The sequence below is a fragment of the Vombatus ursinus genome, unplaced genomic scaffold (genome assembly GCF_900497805.2).
Source record: "Vombatus ursinus unplaced genomic scaffold, bare-nosed wombat genome assembly UNPS02014961.1, whole genome shotgun sequence".
NCBI classification, from domain to species: domain Eukaryota; kingdom Metazoa; phylum Chordata; class Mammalia; order Diprotodontia; family Vombatidae; genus Vombatus; species Vombatus ursinus.
The window spans coordinates 1,038,090-1,056,623 of NW_020954739.1; the positions used below are offsets into that span (position 1 = coordinate 1,038,090).

Genomic DNA, 18,534 nt, shown 5'->3' on the forward strand with positions numbered 1-18,534 from the left:
TAGAATTAACTTGTTGCAGCACAGTTCTTTATTAATTTGGGAATTTATGTTATTTCTGTGTTTACACAGAAGTCAAGTGATTTGGGTTCTAGTCTTAACTTGGCTTTCTCTAAGTCTCACTTCATTTCTTTGGGCCTCAGTTTCTTCACCTGTAAAATTAGAGATTTGGATGATCTGTAGGGTTCTTTATAACCCTACAATTCTAGGATTCTGGTTTGCTGAGGAAAAAAGCATCAACACATAATGGGCTTCTCATATTCAACAAACAAAAAGAGGTTTTATTTTTACAGAAATCAGTTTTTAGAGAAAAGAGTAATTTTAGAGAAAAGAAAATGGACAAACCCTTAATTTATTTATATCAATTTTCAGTAACTAGATTATTTTTGTCCACAGAACAAACTTTTACCCCAACTTACAATGTTATCTTTAAAGCAATTAAATAAATTATGAAAGATATAGGAAAAACTTAACTTTACCCAAAGTTCAGAGAGTTTAGAGAGTGAAAAATCATTTGATCTTAGTAATAACTTGTACAACTTCCTAAAACATAATTAAATTAAGTTTCATACATATGTATTAAGTAGCTGCTATGTCTAAAGTGTAAGAACAACTGACATTTAGATAGTATTTTAAGACTTGCAAAACATTTTTCATAAAGAGCTGTTAAATTTATCACAGGTTAAAATTGCACTAAGATTTCTGGGACAGTCTACCTTATTTTATTTGAGCTTTACAAAGACTGTGAGAAATCAGTACTGCAGGCATTAACACACCCAATCTTTTTTTTTTCTTTTTTTTTTTAGGCAATTGGGGTTAAGTGACTTGCCCAGGGTCACACAACCAGTAAGTGTCAAGTGTTTGGTCTGAGGCCGGATTTGAACTCAGGTCCTCCTGACTTCAGGGCTCTATCCACTGAGCCACCTAGCTGCCCCAAATGCACCCAATTTACTGATAAGTAAAATTAAGAGAATTTCAGTGGATTGCTTGGTTACTGTCACACAACTAACATGACGCAGAGACAAGACTTGATCCCAAGTCTCTGCCTGACTCCAAGACCAGCCCATTTTCCCCAGACCATTGTCTGGGACTCAGTTTTCTCATCTGTAAAATGAAAAGTCTGGCTTGGATGGCTTCTCTGGTCCTTTCCACATCTACATCAATGGTTCTATGTACTCCTAAGAGTGACACCAACAAAATGGACTGCAACCGTGGCACCTATACATTATTTTTCTGAATTTTTTTTTCAATTAGAAGGCAAAAAAAGATCATTGTTTTTATTTTATAAAGAAATACATGTATTTAAAACTAAACTGAAGATGATCCATCGGGGGCCTGGGTACAACAAAATGAAATCCATTTCTTATCATCTTAGCTCACAGGGGCCCCTCTCCTATTCTTTGCAACCACACGCCTTTTTCATTAGGTTTCTTTCTAACCAAGTCAGAGTCTTGGAAATCAACCAAAATGTGATCATTTGCCTGGTCCCAAATCTCTATCACATGTGGACATAAAACCATAATATAGCAGTACTATAAGAACTCCAAACTTGCTCAGAATTAAGGCAATAGCACCCTAACACTTATATTTGATTTCTTTAGAAAGCACCCTAGAAGGGTCTGGTTGTCAAAAGGAAAAACAAATGACAGGCTGGAGGGGGAGGAAGACAGAGAAGAAAAGTCAGTTTCTATACAAATCTGGGAAAGTGTCACTTTGTAAATGAAGTCTAATTAGCAATACGAATGATAGTTAAGACACGAAGTAGTGTATAATGTGATATACAAATGCCAAAGAGCAATAGCAGTTAAGTGCTGGATAGGAAGTTAATCTAAACTTGGAAATAAAATAGGCATTTCACTTTGGTGAAGTAATGAACTTTAAAAAAAAAAACACAACTATTTACTGAGCTGTTAAAACAGTATGAAAACCCCAACTTTTTCTAATTTTCATTCCTCTCCCCCTTTCCTTACCAATATCTATTTGAATCACATTAACAGGAAGCAAAGCAAGTCACCCAAACCGATAGGATCAGTCTACCAAGTAAGGACTATTGAAAGATGATCTGTTGTTCATGCTTCACTAAGTGGAAGGCAAGTTATGAGTACTTAGAATATTGTATAACTCCCTAATCAATTACAGACCACTGAGAAAGAGGAGTCTATGGAAAACCAAAATTATCCTCTTTATGATTTCCTTGGAGAAAAGTATAGCTGTCTCATAGCTCAGGGTAAAAGTATCAGTCCCTGTTCCTACAGAAATGGAAAACTTTTAGGAGGTGACTGACCTGAATTTTATAAATAGCTGATCATACGCACATAAAACCTGGAAGCAAGGAATAATAGTAGATAAAACTTTGTAAACAAAAACTTCAATTAATATACATTCCCAGAACCTAGAAAAAGCTTATAAAACTGAGAATCAGCACTAGATATGCTGGTTTGGAGAACTACTGGGATTTACTGGAAAATAAGTCAAATAGTGCCCCAATCAGTGCAGAGTAGCTATTTGGTTTATATAAGACCATAATTGGAAGCCACATGTTTATCCAATGAAATCATACTAAATCTAAAAAGAGAAGTCTAGGGCTGCAACAATATCTTTCAGAAAGAACAGTTTATATTTAAACTTATTCCTATTTTCAGGCAAATTTTCTCTAATTTACATGGTCAAAGATTCAAAGACCTGGCAATATAAAAGACATCTCAAATATTTACCTATCTCTTTTGTAAAATAACAAGCTAGGACTATATAATCTCTAAAGCAGTTTCAGTTCTAAAACTCTATGATTAAATAAAGATACCACTATCAGTGGGTCACAGCTGGAAGAGAAAGTATGTGGTAAGCCATACAAACATTTTGCCCCTCATATACCTGAACATATTGCCCACTAATAGAAATGGTGGGAGAAGGATTCTACCAGAACTTTTTAAGCCTTCTTCACAGGATAAGTGAGATTGGCAAAAATGGTGATCCTCAGCTAACCCAAGAATTCACATACCATCTGAGAAAGAGTATTTTAAGTCTCAGTGGTCACCCAGTCCAGCCCACATGCACAAGGAATCTTCACTACAGCATGACCAGCAAGCGGTCCTCCTACTTCTGCTTGAAGACCTCCAAGGACGGGGAATGATCCAAATTTCAAGGCAGTCCATTTCACCTTTGGCTTGTTCTCTTAATGCAAACTGAAGATTCTACCTATTCAACCTAATTTGTACTTGTCCCTTATCCAAATCTTTTTTTTTTTTTAATTAATTTATTTACTTTTAGTTTTCAACATTCACTTCCATAAGCTTTTGAGTTTTAAATTTTCTCCCCCTCCCCAGCATACAATCTGATATAGGCTCTACATATACATTCCTATTAAACATATTTTCACATTACTCATGTTGTAAAGAAGAATTAGAACCAATAGGAGGAACCACAAGAAAGAGGAAACAAAACAAAACAGAAGAAAAAAAATAGCAAATAGGATGCTTCAATATGCATTCAGACTCCACAATTCTTTCTCTGGATGTGGATAGCATTTTCCATCGTGAGACTTTTGGAGATGTCTTAGATCCTTGCATTTCTGAGAAGGGCTAAGTCTATCAGTTAGTCATCACACAGCGTGGCTGTTAACTGTGCACAACATTCTCCTGGTTCTGCTCACTTCACTCAGCATCAGTCCATATAAGTCTTTCTAGGTTTTTTCTGAAGTCCACTTGCCCATCATTTCTTATAGCATAATAGTATTCCATTACATTCATATACCACAACTTGTTCAGCTATTCCCCAATTGATGGGCATCCTCTCTGTTTCCAATTCTTTGCCACCACAGAAAAAGCTGCTATAAACATTTTTGTACATATGGGTCCTTTTCTCATTTGTATGATCTCTTTGAGATACAGCCCTAGAAATGATATTCCTGGGTCAAAGGGTGTGCACATTTCTATAGCCCTTTGGGCATAATTCCAAATTACTCTCAGTTCACAACTCTACCAATGATGCATTAGTGTTCCAATTTTCCCACATCTTCTCCAACATTTATCTTCCCTGTTTAGTCACTTTAGCCAATCTGATAGGTGTGATGTGGTCGTTTTGATTTGCATTTCTCTAATCAACAGTGATTTAGAGCATTTTTTCTTATGACTATGCATAGCTTTAATTATTTCATCTGAAAACTGCCTGTTCATATCCTTTGACCATTTATCAATTGGGGAATCATTTATAGTCTTATAAATTTGACTCAGTTGTCTATATATTTTAGAAATGAGGCCCTTATCAGAGACAGTGGTTACAAAAATTCTTTCCCAGCTTTCTGCTTCCCTCCTAATCTTGGTTGCATTGGCTTTGTTTGTGAAAAACTTTACAATTTAATGTAATCAAAATTATCCATTTTGCATTTCATAATGTTCTCTATCTGTTGTTTGGTCATAAATTCTTCTGTTCTCCATAAATCTGACAGCTAAACTATTCGTTGCTCTCCCAGTCTGCTTATAGTATCATTTATATCTAAATTGTGGACCCATTTTGACTTTATTTGACTTTATTTATATTATTTGACCATATTGGTATATGGTGTAAGATTTTGGTCTATGCTCAGTTTCTGCTATTCTCTTTTCCAGTTTTCCCAGCAGTTTTTGTCAAATAGTGAGTTCTTATCCCAGAGGCTGGGATCTTTGGGTTTATCAAACAGTAGATTACTACAGTCATTGACTACTGTGTCTTGTGTACCTAATCTATTCCACTCTATTTCTTAGCTAGTACCAAGTAGTTTTGATGACTGCTGCTTTATAATACAATTTAAGATCTTGTACGTCTAGGCCACCTTCCCTAGCATTTCTTTTCATTAGTTCTGTTGATATTCTGGACCTTTTGTTCTTCCAGTTGAATCTTGTTAGTACTTTTTTCTAGCTCTATAAAATAACTTTTTGGTAGTTTGATTGGTATGGCACTGAATAAGTAAATTAACTTAGGTAGAATTGTCATTTTTATTATATTAGCTCAGGCAACCCATAAGCAACTGATGTTTTTCCAATTATTTAGATCTGACTTTATTTGTGTGAAAAGTGTTTTGTAATTGTGTTCATATAGTTCCTGGGTTTGTTTTGGCCCTTACACAAATCTTAATCCATACTTTCCACAGGAAAATGCCTTACATTTTCCCATGTCCACAGGGTTTACTGTACAAAAATCACAGAATCTGGTATTTAGAAGGGACTTTAGCAGCCAACTGACACGTGAAAGGAATCTTCACTATAAAACCTAGCCGGCCAAACTTTCCTTGAGAAAACACCTTATACTTTCTAGTCTATGCCTGAATATAAATATTTAATAAATGTTGTTGATGGACTGAAGCCATTCCCACCTAGAATATCCTAACTGTATCCTCCCTACCATTCATGACCCAGTTCAACTACCTCCTCCTCCTCATACTCACAATGCTCCAACCACCCCAACTGCAAGTACTCTGAATTCCTTCTGTAACAATTATCTCTATCAAACTCAAATACAAAAAGGGGCCATTAAATTGTACATAAGAATTCCTGTGGGCCACATATTGAATTTTCCTGGCATATAGCAGGTGCTTAATAAATACTTACTCCGTTCCCCTTCCCTTCAAAGATATTTTGCTGATTAAATAATCTTTGATTTAAGAATTGAGGAAAAACATAAAAGCTATGCTTTGTAATTGTTACTTAGTAGGGAAACAAAGATTTGAACCTTGTTATCTATCACATTTAGTGACAAAGATTTTACTGGCTTTGCTCTAGTTTTAAATACAACTTGGAATTAATTCCTTGGGAAATGATGAGTTGGCTGGTGTGGGAGGTTTTGAGAGGAGTTCTTTGCTCCTTCGTGAAGTCCTCCAATCAGAGGGGCAGAAGGTAGTGAGGATACTGATGAGGTGTGAGTATCACAGCTGGTGAGATCTCACAGGATAAGTCTCTGGTGAAGAGGTTTCCTGGGAGCATGACCATGGTGGAGTCCAATCCAAAGAGAGCAGATAAGGAGGAAAAAACCTGATGGATGCCCACCATGATCATGTTCCCAGGAAACTTCACCAAAAGGTGAGTACTACAATGGTGAGATTTCTGACATCCTAGCATCCCACAGTAATAATGTTTTACAAATTTGTTTACAAAGCAAGTTGCTACTATGAAAAGAGCAATGGAAGTACATTGTTGAACTTGAATTTGTTCTTGTAACAGCAATAACCACTTCCTTCAAAACATGCTAGATTACTTGCAAAAGGATAAAATTAATTTTAAAATAGTAATGGGAGAAAACTCAGGCAAAAGTCTGTCAATTTTTTATTTGTAACAATGGGTACACTGGTAGGTGCAAATGAATCTTTAGAAGAGGACTGATAACAATTCAGATAAAGGACAGTAGGGGATTTTCCAATAGGTTCAAAAGCCTACTATACCAAGTATCTTAATAATAATAGCTACCATTGATACAGCACCTACTCTGTGCCTCACATTGTGCTAAGCACATTATTTATCTCACTTGATCCTCACAATAATCTTGCAAGTTATTATCCCTATTTTACAGAAGAGGAAACTAAGGCAGAGAAAGGTTAAGCGATTTGCTTAGGGTCTCACAGCTAAGAAGTGTCTGAGGCCAATTTGAACTAAGGTATTTGTAATTCCAGGCCTGGCAATCTAACTATTTCACTGCCTAGCTGCCCTAATCTTCCCTTTTACTTACAAATTAAAGCTTACTAATTGTGTTAGGCTGTATAAGGGACTATTTTAAAAAGGTTGATTATGACATCCAACACATCAATGTATTAGTGTGTCCAAGGTCTAGGAGAATGTAGTGAAGAAAAGTGCTAGACTTGATGTCTGAGGCCTGTAATCCAACTCCCACTTTTCTGATTACTCCCTGTGTACACAGCACGTAAGCTCTCTAGGTCTCAGTTTCCTTCCTCATCGGTAAAAGAAGGAGGTTGGGTTAGAGGATCTTTAAGGTCCCCTAACTTAAAAACTATAATTCTGTGGCCTAGAAGACAAGTATAGCCTCCATGAGGACCTCTCTTAAAATTTACCATCCAGGCTGCCAGATGAGTTTTCCTCATGTACAGCTTTCACAATTGATGTTCTACTAAGCATCCTACAGGGACTCCATACTGCTCTCCGTCAAAATATCTTGGCTTGGCTTCAACCTCTCCCTAGCTATTGGTGCCATCCCAAATGCCCAAATGCCTTTATAGGAGCCCAGGTCTTCCTTGGGAAAAAAAAAACAAAAAACAACTTCCTATCCTGCCCTACAGGAAAACAGAAGGGAAGGGGATAAGAGAAAAGCGAGGGCGATAGAAGGGAGGGCAGATTAGGGGAAGGGGTATTCAGAATGTGTGCCGTCTTGAGGTGGGAGAACGGGAAAGATAAGGAGAAAATTTAGAACTCAAAATCTTGTGGAAGTGAATGTTGAAAACTAAAAATAAATAAATTTTTAAAAAATCTTCACTAGACCCTACTATTGCCCTAGATCTGCACTTCTGTCCTCCCCCCTCCCCCATTATAACTGTCCCTTGTAACAATATGTAGTAAAGCAAAACAAACTGTCACACTGGTAATGTCTGAAAATGTATGCCTCATTCCACACCTACAGTCCAACATCTATCTCCTGAGAGGCACGAGGCATCATAACTCACTAAGGGTCACAGCATTGATCAGAATTCTGAAGTCTTTCATTATTTCACCTGACATTACTTTAGTCATCGTGTACATTTTCTCCTGGTTCTGCTTGCTTCCTTTTGCATCAGTTTTTACGGTCATCCTAAATTTCCCCTACATATATTACCTTTCACACGTTTCCCCTTTTCTCTAATCACAAAGGCACTATCAAATTCAAACACTCACTTCTACCCCTCAATAATGCAATAGCCCCCTTATTGGTCTCTCTGCCTCCAGATGTTCTTTACTCTCCAATCTGCACTCACCATAACTACCAAAGTAATATTCTTAAAACACCAATCTTATTTTACTATCCTGTTCCAGTAGTCCCAGTGGATCCCTATTGTCTTGAGAATCAAACACGAACTCCTTTGTATGATACTTAAATTTGTTCAAAACTTACCTCTGTTTGTTGTTCAGACTATCCTTCCAGACTTATTACATATGACTCCTCTTCATACACTCTATGGCCCAGCCAGCTTGGTTTACTTGTGCTTTTGCTGGCATAGGGCTGGTTCCCTGGCTGGAAGTGCAATCCCTCCTCACTTCCACATCTCAGAATTCCTAGCACCTTTCAAAAGAGGGGTCAAGTGACATGACATATTTGAAGCCTTTTCTGATACTCCCTCTAACTGCCACCCTCCTCTCCCATTAGCTTGTATCTATTTTGTCCTGCCTGCTGAACATAGGTGCCCTCAAAATCTCTGTTCTGGGACCTCTTCTCTTCACTCTTTATATTATTTTGCTTGGTCATTTCATCAGCTCCCATCAATTTAATTATTTCTATGCAGATAATTTTAAGATCTTTCTATACAGCTCTAACTTCTCTCGACTTCCAGCCTCAAATCTCCAACTGCCTTGCCTACTGAGCCTCTCAAACTGGATGTCCCATAGACAGCAACATGTCCAAAACTGAATTCATTATCTTTGCCACCAAACTCTCCCAGTTCCTAATTTTGCTATAGGACATCTTCCCTGACACCCAGGCTTGAAACCTTCTTGACTCCTTACTCTCTCTTAGCTCTGCACCCCTCCCCCATCCAACCACAGGTTAAGGTCTTTCTATTCTACCTTCACAATATCTCTCATACACACCCCCCTTCTCTCTGACACTGCCACCACTTTGGTAATGGTCCTCATCACCTCACACCTGGACTACTGTAATAGCCTGCTGGTTGATCTCCTTGTAACAAGTCTCTTTCCATCCCAGGCCAACCTACATTCAGAAGTCAAACTGATCTTCCTTAAGCACAGGTCTGACCATGTCATAACACCCCAGCCCCAAACTATTCAATAAACCCCAGTGGCTCCCTATCACCTCCAAGATCAAATATAAAATCTTCTGCTTGGCTTTCAACGCCCTTTATAACCCTACTCTCTTCCTACCTTTCCAGTCATCTTATACTTTAGTCCCCTCTATGTCCTCTGTGATTCAGTAACACTTCCTACCACAAGCCACGATCTACAAATTCCATGCAATTTTACTGGCTGTCCTCAGTGCCTGGAATTCTCTCACTCCCCATCCTTAAAGTCTCTGCTAAAATCCCACTTTCCACAGGAAGCCTTTTCCAATCTCCTTTAATTCTAGTACTTTCTCTCTGCTGATCTTCAATTTATCCTAAGTTTAGCTTATTTACATGATTGTTTGCATGGTGTCTCCTCCAATAGATTGTGAGCTCTTCAAAAGCAGGGGTTTGTTTTTTGCCTTTCTTTATATCCCCAGTGCTTAGCAAAATGCCTAGCACATAGTAAGTATTTAATAAATCTTGTTGACTTGACTTATTTACTTAAATGTGTACATGTGGTTTCTCCCTACAGAATATCAGTCTCTTGGCAGAGGGACTGGTTTTTTTTTTTTTTTTTTTTGGTTTGTTTGCTTTTTGGTGAGGCAATTGGGGTTAAGTGACTTTCTCAGGGTCACACAGCTAGTAAAGTCAAGTGACTGAGGCCAGATTTGAAGTCAGGTCCTCCCGACTCCAATGCTGCAGCGCTATCCACTGCACCACCTAGCTGCCCCATCATTTTTTTTCTTTATAGGCCAATAATGTCTGATCTACAGAAGGTAGGCTTGACTGATGATCTCTTTTTGAATTTGTCATCTTTGTAATGCTAGCAATAAGTCACTGCTAATTTTAACACCCAAAGTTCTTTGTACTAGATTAGGGAATTTTAGAGCAAGGCTTAGAGACCATCTATTACAATCTCTTCGTTTTAAAACTGCTGATGAGGAAACTGATAAAACCTAAGTAATGGTAAAAAGTGTCAAGAACCAGAGGTCTGCATCCTCAGAAACTTTTTGTTTAACATTAGTTTTCAGAATCAAGCTGAGAAATGTTTCTTCTCTCTAAATTATTTTGTAACCTAAAGGATTTCACATATAGAGTAATTTTTATATGTAAAAAAAAAAAAAGCACACCTAATTAAATATATTTGAATTTGCCACACTCAGAAACCAGGCCTACAGCTCTTGCTATAATATGAAAAATCCACTGCAGATTTTTAAGTACAAAAACTCAAAAAGAGACCATATGTCAATATTTTAAATTAGTTTTTAAAATCTAAAAATGTTTTGTATAATCCCATGTAGAAGTTATAAATTAAATGACTACTTATAAGTAAACAAATCATTCTTGTAAACTTCCTTTAAAATGTTTAAGCAATCACTATTTAGTTTTAAATTCCATAATGCCATGAACCAAAAATAAAAAAAAATTTGAGCTAGGCAGAGTGGGGATATAACTGAGTCATAACAAGCTAATTTATTAACACGTCATATTAACCAACAGTTCTAGTACTTGAATCACTATGTTTATCATAAAGCTCTGTCTGAATAGTCTCAAGTAGGATATGAGTAAAACACAAAATTCATCACTTTTTAAAAACACATCTAAATTACTGAGGTCATCTGTATGCCAAAATAAAAATAGGAAAGGAAATAAGATGCCTTCAATTATGGTTCAAAGCTGTTTCTGGAAAGCTGTGGGCTGCCTAATTTGAGTGACACACATTACAACCAAGTAAGGCCCCAGACAAAGCTCTTTGTTAAATTTGTTCAGCATTCTCAGACAGAAGAGTAGGGCTTTTCTTGGTATAGCTAAGAAGCTGATGTAGAAGCTGAATCAATGCTCATCACTGTGAGAAAGGGCTGCCTGGTACAGACAGTTTTGAGAATGTTTGCACACAGAGTATCACTGCCCTTATAAAGATGAAAAGTAAGAAACGGGGAGGCAGACCAAACTTGTTTTAATCATAGGATCATAGATCTAGAGAGGTAAAAAGGACCTCAGAGTCGATCTCATTTGTAAAGGGAAAAACCTAGAATGTACTGTTATTCAATATCAAGGTAAAGTACAATACTGATCCTTAATGAAAGAAGAGTTAAGAAATGAGAAGCAGGGCCAAGAAGTTGGAAGAGTAAAATAAAACATATAAAACATAAAGGACTGGAGTACTCTTGAATATTTGGAGCCAAAAAGTAAATAACAATTAATCTTTGCCTAAAAAAAAAATCACTACAATATAATGTAAAGTGTGATAATGATTTTAATACCAAGTCTTTTAGAGAAAATAAAATTGGAGAAATCCCAATTATAGAGGAAGGAAACAACTGAACTCAACATACTTTCAAAGTAGTTTCGTAAGATATCCAAATCAATTTTAAAACAAAAATTAAAACTCTATCACTTAAAATTTCATCAAATTAAAAAATGCAGTTTTTGTCCCTGCTTTCCAAATTAGTTATATTAATTTTTCTCCATTGTCTGAGATTTGTTTGCATTTAAAAATAAATATTACTTAAGATAGCTCTCTAATAACAATCAAGTATAAATTCCTGCTTGGCATTTAAAACTTTTCATAGCAAGGTCCCTTCCTGCCTTTCCGGTCTTTTTATTCCCTGCTACATATCTTCCATCCATATATTCTAGTCCACCTAATGTTCTGCCACTCCATTTCCCCTCCACATGCCTCTGTTTTGGGTGATTCCTTCAAGATTCAGTTTCCCTACAAAAAATGCCCTCTATTCATTTTGTACATATTTTCTATACACATACTTATATAGGCACATGTGGTCTCCATTAGACTGCAAGCTCCTTGAAGGCAGGGACTATTTCAAGTCAAGCCAAATCAAATCAAGTCCATAAGAATTTATTAACAGTGCTAGGCTCTGTACTAAAACCTGGGTATAAAAAAGAAAGATAAAAATAGTCCCTGTCAAGGAACCTGAAATCTAATGGAGGGAGAAAATCGATGAACAGCTTTGTAAAAACCAGATATCTATTTGGTAAACTGGAGATAATCTTGGAAGAAAGGCAACAGCATTAAGGGAGACTGGGAATGGCTTACTGCAGAAGGTGGGATTTTACCTGAGCTTGAAGGAAGACAGAAAGCAAAGATGAAGAGGGAAAGAATTTCAGTCTTTTTTGTCTTTGCACATCCACTGTGTCCTGAACCCCATGCCTGGCATATAGCAAGCACAAAATAAATGCCTGTTGACCATTTAGGAGTAATAGCACAGAGCAATGGGAAGTATACTGGATCGAGGCTTGAATCTTACCTTAAAAACCCTATTAGCTGTATAACCATGAGAAAGATACAACCTCTCTTAAGCCTCATTTTTCCAGATGTAAAATGGGGATAATAATATTTACAAAAACCTATCTCATACATTTGTTGTGAGGACAGTACTTTGCAAACTTTAAAGCACTATCTAAATATGATTATTACAAAAACAAGATCCTGCAGCAAAATCAAAGAACAGAAAACAAAACCCAAATTTTCTGATCCTAATCTGAATTGCTACATATTCATAAAAGCCAAATAAAAGCTTTCAATAATCTCTCTTTTTTCTATCTATAAAATTAGGATCCCCTAACCCTTCTACCAAAATCAAAGAAGTAGGAAGTTTGCTAAATAAAGCCCACTAGATGAAGCTAAAAAAGAAACTCCCCCCTTCCTACACACACACACACAAAATGACTATGCCCATTAAACATGAGAGAAAATAGAAGAAATGAAGAATTATTACTCAATCAATGAATTTCAGAGTTAGAAAGAACCTTAGAGGATATCTCATCCAACTTGTACCAGAACAGGAAGCCTCTCCCACAATCAACCCATTAAGTGGTTATCATGGCCTGTTCTAGTGAGGGGAAATCCATTACTTCTCAAGGTAGGCCCTTCCACTTTTGGATGGCTCTAACTGGAAGAGTTTTTTCCCCTTATATGAAACCTAAATCAAAAACTTCAAGAATGCTCTCCTGTCCCACCACAAAGTCTTCTTTCCTCCAGGCTAAAAATCTCCCTATGCCACGGTTTCTAGTCCTCTCATCATTCTGGCTGTCCTCTTTATCAGTGTCAATCTTAAAATGTGACACATAGAAGTGAATAAAATACTCCAGATGTGGCCTGATCAGAACAGAGTAGAATAGGCCTACCACCTCCCTGGGCCTGGACACTATGACTATGACACTGTGCAGTCCAAATTATCCCTTTTTGGCTGCCATGCCACATTGTTGACTCAAACTGAGTGTGCAGTCCATTAAAACTCCCAGATTTTCTTTTCACAACTTTCATCTAACTTTGACTTCCTTATATTAGACCTGTGAAATTGATTTTTTAAGTGCAAAATATTATTTATCTTTATTAGACTTGGTCTTTTGTTCCAGGCTGTTGAGCTTTTTAAAGATCTAAGTTAATTATACAAAGAATCTATTTTAAAATTGCTACAGACACACATCACCTTACCCACTGAGAGCAGCAGTTTGTTGCATGACAATCATGAGCAAGAAAACCAGTCTAGCTATAACCGGAAATTGCATCTAGCAACTAAGCAGAGTCTATTTCTTTTTTACTCAAATTCTGTGGCAGAGTATATCAGAGCTACTCTGGGACTATTTCCAAGGCACCTGTACACACAACATTTATGAAACAAAGCTGAGATAGACAATACAGTCCTTTACTCAGTAGGGCATTATTTACCGAGAGCAGCCTGGATTATTAAGAAGCTAGGGGGAGAAAGAGTGAAGGCAAAGTGTCTGCCAATTGTGCTTCAGTATAGGTTGAAGATGACTGACCTCATCCAGGGTTGGGAGTCAGCCTGAATGACAGATTTCCTGTGACTCCAGGCCACTGGCTCAATTATACTGACTGAACGACAAAGCTTTCAGTCAGCCACAACACTCTCATAGCCTCTCACCACCTTAAACCAAACTATCACTTGTAAAACAAGTTTACAGCAAGAAAAGGTTCCTATGCCCACCGAATAGTATTTTGTTCCCCCCCTCTCCCCCAAGCCCAGGTGAACACACCCTGGCAAAACTAAGGTCCCTACACCCCAGCACTGGAACCCTAGAAAAAGCCGACAATCAGAGACACTTTGATTTGTGTTCTGGAGCAATCAATCCAAAAGCAGCTATTAATCTCCAACTATGCATGCCAGGCACAGTGCTGCTTTGAGGATACAGAGACAAAAACTACAGTCCCTGGCATTTCTCCCCAAACTCTGAGTGTCATTGTCTTAACTGCTCCCTCACCACTCAACTCCATCTTCCTCACGTACGCTTTTTCTTCAACTGCACCCCAACTGAGTCTTGGAGGGAAGAAGTAATTTCTCCTTCAGGACTCCCCCAGTTCCCTTCTACATTTCTCTACAAAACTACCTCCCCCTCCCATCCCAAGCCTTTCTAAAGGTTCCCCCGCTCACCGCCCGGCCCCTTCCTTCTCAAGAGGCCCCCACTCACAGCCACCCCCAGCTCATTTCTTTCTTAGGACTTCTCCATCCTCTCCTCGGCTCCCTCTCAGGGGCTCCCTTACCCAATTCCTAAGTGAAGCCCCTTCTTCTTCACACCGGCCCCCTTCCCTCTCCTTGCTCCCCATTTCCCTTTGGACTCCCCCTCCCCCATGCCGCTCGCCCCTCCTCTCTCTCTCCCTTTCCCCAGTCCCTCTCTCCCTCCACATCCCCACGGCTCCCTCCCCAGCACACCCCCCCATCCCCCCTCCCCTTCTCCCTCCCATTCTCCCCCTTCCCCACTCCCCCACCGCCGCCGCCCCCTCCTCAGCACTCCCCCCTCTCCCCAGCCCCCCCACCAGCGCTCCCCCGACCCCCGCCGCCCCCTTCCCTTCTCCGCACTCGGCCCGGGCCTCGAGCTCTCCCCCGCGGCTCCTCCGTGGCGCTCGGCCTCGCGCGCCGCCGCCCCCGCCCCCGCGTCCCCGGCCCCTCTCCCCGGTCCGGAGCGGCGCGTTGTCACCGGCGGACTCACCTCAGCGGCGGCCGAACCGAAGCGGGATGTGAGCAGCAGTAGCAGCGGCGGCGGCGGCGGCGGCAGCAGCGGGGGCCTGTCCCCCCGCCATCCCCTGGTCCGCCCGCCCGCCCCCCAGAGGCTCGGGCTCCTCCCGGCCGCTCGGCTCGCAGCCCCCACTCAGAGACTCGCTTCCGGGTTCCTGGGGAGGAGGGGGAGAGTGAGCGCAAAGGAGGGGGAGGGGCGGGGCGCGCTGGGGGTGGGGGAGGAGGCAGGGCGCCGGAGGCTAGGAAAGGGAAGGAAGTGTCGCCCGCGGGCGTGGCCTGGCGGCCTGGGGTCGCTGCGCCCCACCTCGGGGCGAGACCAAATACGAAAGTAGGGGGAGAACAACCCTCAAGAGATAAAATGAGCCCTTCCAGCGCCAGCCGAACCTCCGTTCTGGACCTATTCTGAGCCTTTTAATGGAGACTTATATCCCGCTCTATAAGCTTAGTAGCTCCGCAAAAGAGTCGGCCTCGAACTCTGGGAGAATTCCCGGTTCCACCCTTCTGAGAATGGTCTCGCCCACACCTCGGGGCGGAGCTGAGGCGCTCCCCGGCTTCACTCAGCTCCCCTGCAGTTCAACGGAGACGCGGGAAAATGGCGGAGCACCGTTCCAGGCCTTTGGGGTGAGTGGGTGACTGAGTGACTGATCGACCGACCGAGGAAAAGGAGGAGGAGGAAGAGGCGGCCACCGCGCGGTGGAGGCGACGGTTTCCTGGGGCCGAGGGGGAAACGTGGAGGCGAGGTCCTTGCAGGGCCTCGGAAACTCCGAATCCCGCGTCCTCCGGCCCCCGGCCCCCGGCCCCGAGCTCTTCGACCCCCAACGCTGTTGCTCAGCACAGGCCACGGGGTGCAAGGGAGAGAGTTGGGTTTGCATCCTGGCCAACGCCTTCCCTTTCTCCCGGCCTCAGTTTGCTCCTCTGTAAAGGGAAAGCCAAGCCTGACTTTAGTTGACGGAGTGCGGGGCTGGAAGAACCCAGGAAGTCCTGGGTTCGGATCCCACCTGACATTGTTAATAGTAGTGATAACTTTTATTTATATAGCGCTTTAAGGTTTGCGAAGCGCTTTACAAATATTATTTTAACCTCACAACAACCCTGGGAGGTGGGTGCTATTATTGTCCGTATTTTGCAGAGGAGGAAACAGAGGATCAGAGAGGTACCCAGGATCACACAGCTACTAAATCTCTGAGATGGAATTTGAACCCAGCTCTTTTCAAGCACAACGACACTTAACTGCCTCAGTTTGCTAGTAGTATGACCCGGTGCAAGTCACTTAACCTCCCTGAACCTCAGTTAACTTATTTGTAAAATGAGGGGTTGGACTGGCCGGTCTCTAGGGGCCCCTCTGGTTTTAAATCTCCAGTCAGGTGACCCTCATCTTTGAAATTCCTCCCAGCTGTAAGTCCAATGAAGCCAGTGTTCTGTTTGTGCTGTTTCAGGAGGTCCTTCTCGGAAGCGGGACCTAGTGTCTCAGTGAACCCCAAGGCTAAAGGGAGAAGAGTACCAGGTGAGCCAGAAAGGGCCAGGTGGTACAGTGGGATGAGCTGTGGGCTTGGAAGTCAGGAGGTACGGCTTTGACTCTGATAGGGGCAACCTTGGGCAAGTCACTCTCCTTTGGAATTGAGTAGCTGTAAAAAAAATAAGGGAAATAATGTTCTCATCCAGGATTGTAAAGAAAGTGCTTGATTTGGAGCCACAGGACCTAGGTTGGAAGGTCTGACAGGTTACTGCTATTTGTGTTACCTTGGGCAAGTCATTTAATCACTCTGAGCCTCAGTTTCCTAATATGTACTTAACTGGATTAGATGATTTATAAAAAGCCTTTGCTACTTTAAGCCTTACGATCTCATGACTTCAAAGCCCTGCGTATTTGTGAGCTATTATTGGATTCTATGTTCTTAGGGCCCTTCCAGATGATAATGTAGGTTATGCCAGCCCTTCTAGATCTTAAAGAATCACACAATCTGAAATTAGGAAGGAAACTTCAGAATCTCTTTAGTCAAACTCATATCTGATGAAGAAACCCCTTCTGTAATGACAATAACAACGGTATTCAGCACTTTGCTTGAAGCCCTCCAGTAAGGAATAGTTTATTACTTGCCGAGGCACTCCATTCCACTTTGGGGAAGTTTTGTTTTAGGTCAATCCTAAATCTGACTTTTCAACTTCACCCTTTTTCACCTGTTCTGCCTTCTGGGGCCAAACAGGGCAGCCCTCTCTTTTACGTGGCAAGTCTTCAAATATTTATTACAGCTGTCATGCCCCCATAAATATTCTTTTCTACAGGCTGAACATCTCAGTTCCTTTGCATGTTCCTCATATGATATGATTGTGATACTGAAATTTAGTTGATCTTGTCAGTCTCTTCCTTTTCAGGATATTTACAGGTTCTTCATGTCATAGCCACTCACCATGAATGCCCCTCAAGGTTCTGTTTTGGGCCCTTTTCTCTTTTCCTTTTGTAGTAGGAGATCATAGCTTTTCTTGTGTCATGGACCCTTTCCATAGTCTAGTAAAGCCTATGATTCCTTTATTCATAAAATGCATAAAATAAATCACAAAGGATTAAATTAATTACAATTACATTAAAATACAGTTATCAAAATATTTTAATAATAAGCTCATGGTACCTCAGTTCTATACTGTCTTATTTGGTGTGAGTTCAATTATCTCTATGCAGATGATTCCCAGATCTCCACCCCTAGTCTCTTTCCTGAGCTTCAGTGATGCTATCTGGATACCTTGAACTATATGTCCCATAGGCATCTCAAACTCAACATATCCAAAACAGAACTCATCATCTTTCCCCATGCACCTTTCCTTTTTCCTAAACTTTACTGCTACTGTCGAAGGTATTGCCATCCTCTCAGTCATTTAGGCCCACAACCTCAGTGTTATTCTTGATTCCTCAGTTTTACTACACTTTCAGTCTTTTAAGAAATCTTATAATTGCTACTTTTACAATATCACTTGTATACATCCTTTTCTTTCCTTTAACACAGCCACAACTCTAGTTCAGGCACTCATTTTTCACTGACTTATTACATTAGCTTTCTAACTGGCCTTCCAGGCTTTCCAGGCTCCAATTTATCCCCCACTTGGCTACGAAGATGATTTTTTTAAGTGTAGTTCTGATCATGTCAATCTCCTCTGCTCAGCAAGCTCCAGTAGCTCCCCATTACTACCTGGATGATATGTAAAGTCCTTTGGCATTTAAAACCCCCTTCCTAACTTTCCAGTCTTCTAAAACCTGACTCTATTCTTTACAGTGTACAATCCAGTTACACTCACCTTTGTGCTGTCCCTTACATAGGATACCTCTTGTCTCTTTGCTTTTCCGCTAACTATCCCCATGCCTGGAATGTTCTTCCCTTTCCCCTTCCCTTCTTAATTTTTCTGGCTTTCTTCAAACTCAACTCAAATCTCACCTTCTGCAGGAGACTTTTTCCAGGGCACCCCCCCCCCCACCCCCCAGCTGCTAGCACCTGACTCTTGACCATTCTTTGGAAACTCCATCTTGTCAGTGTTCTTCCTAAAATATGGCAACCAGAACTGAATGTAATGTTCCAAATATCTTGACCACAGTAGAGTACA

The 18,534-nt window shown here is 40.6% G+C and overlaps 2 protein-coding genes across 6 annotated transcripts in view; one reads left to right on the top strand and one right to left on the bottom strand.

The window, feature by feature from the left end:
* MYO9B (myosin IXB) overlaps positions 1-15,000 on the bottom strand; it is a 135,805-nt gene extending 120,805 nt beyond the window's left edge. For 3 of the 5 annotated variants that reach the window (XM_027845432.1, XM_027845433.1, XM_027845431.1), the window contains exon 1: positions 14,918-14,993. The gene's annotated coding sequence lies outside the window, so the exon portion shown is untranslated. Of the gene's footprint in view, positions 1-14,917 lie in introns of all 5 variants that reach the window. The other 2 variants (XM_027845434.1, XM_027845435.1) reach the window with 1 other exon arrangement.
* A 385-nt stretch (positions 15,001-15,385) lies between these two features.
* Positions 15,386-18,534, top strand: part of HAUS8 (HAUS augmin like complex subunit 8) — a 34,118-nt gene continuing 30,969 nt past the window's right edge. Inside the window, exons 1-2 of the mRNA XM_027845345.1 lie at positions 15,386-15,564; positions 16,380-16,447. Of these exons, the coding sequence (XP_027701146.1) occupies positions 15,536-15,564; positions 16,380-16,447 (97 nt within the window). The 5' untranslated portion in view covers positions 15,386-15,535. The remainder of the gene's footprint in view (positions 15,565-16,379; positions 16,448-18,534) is intronic.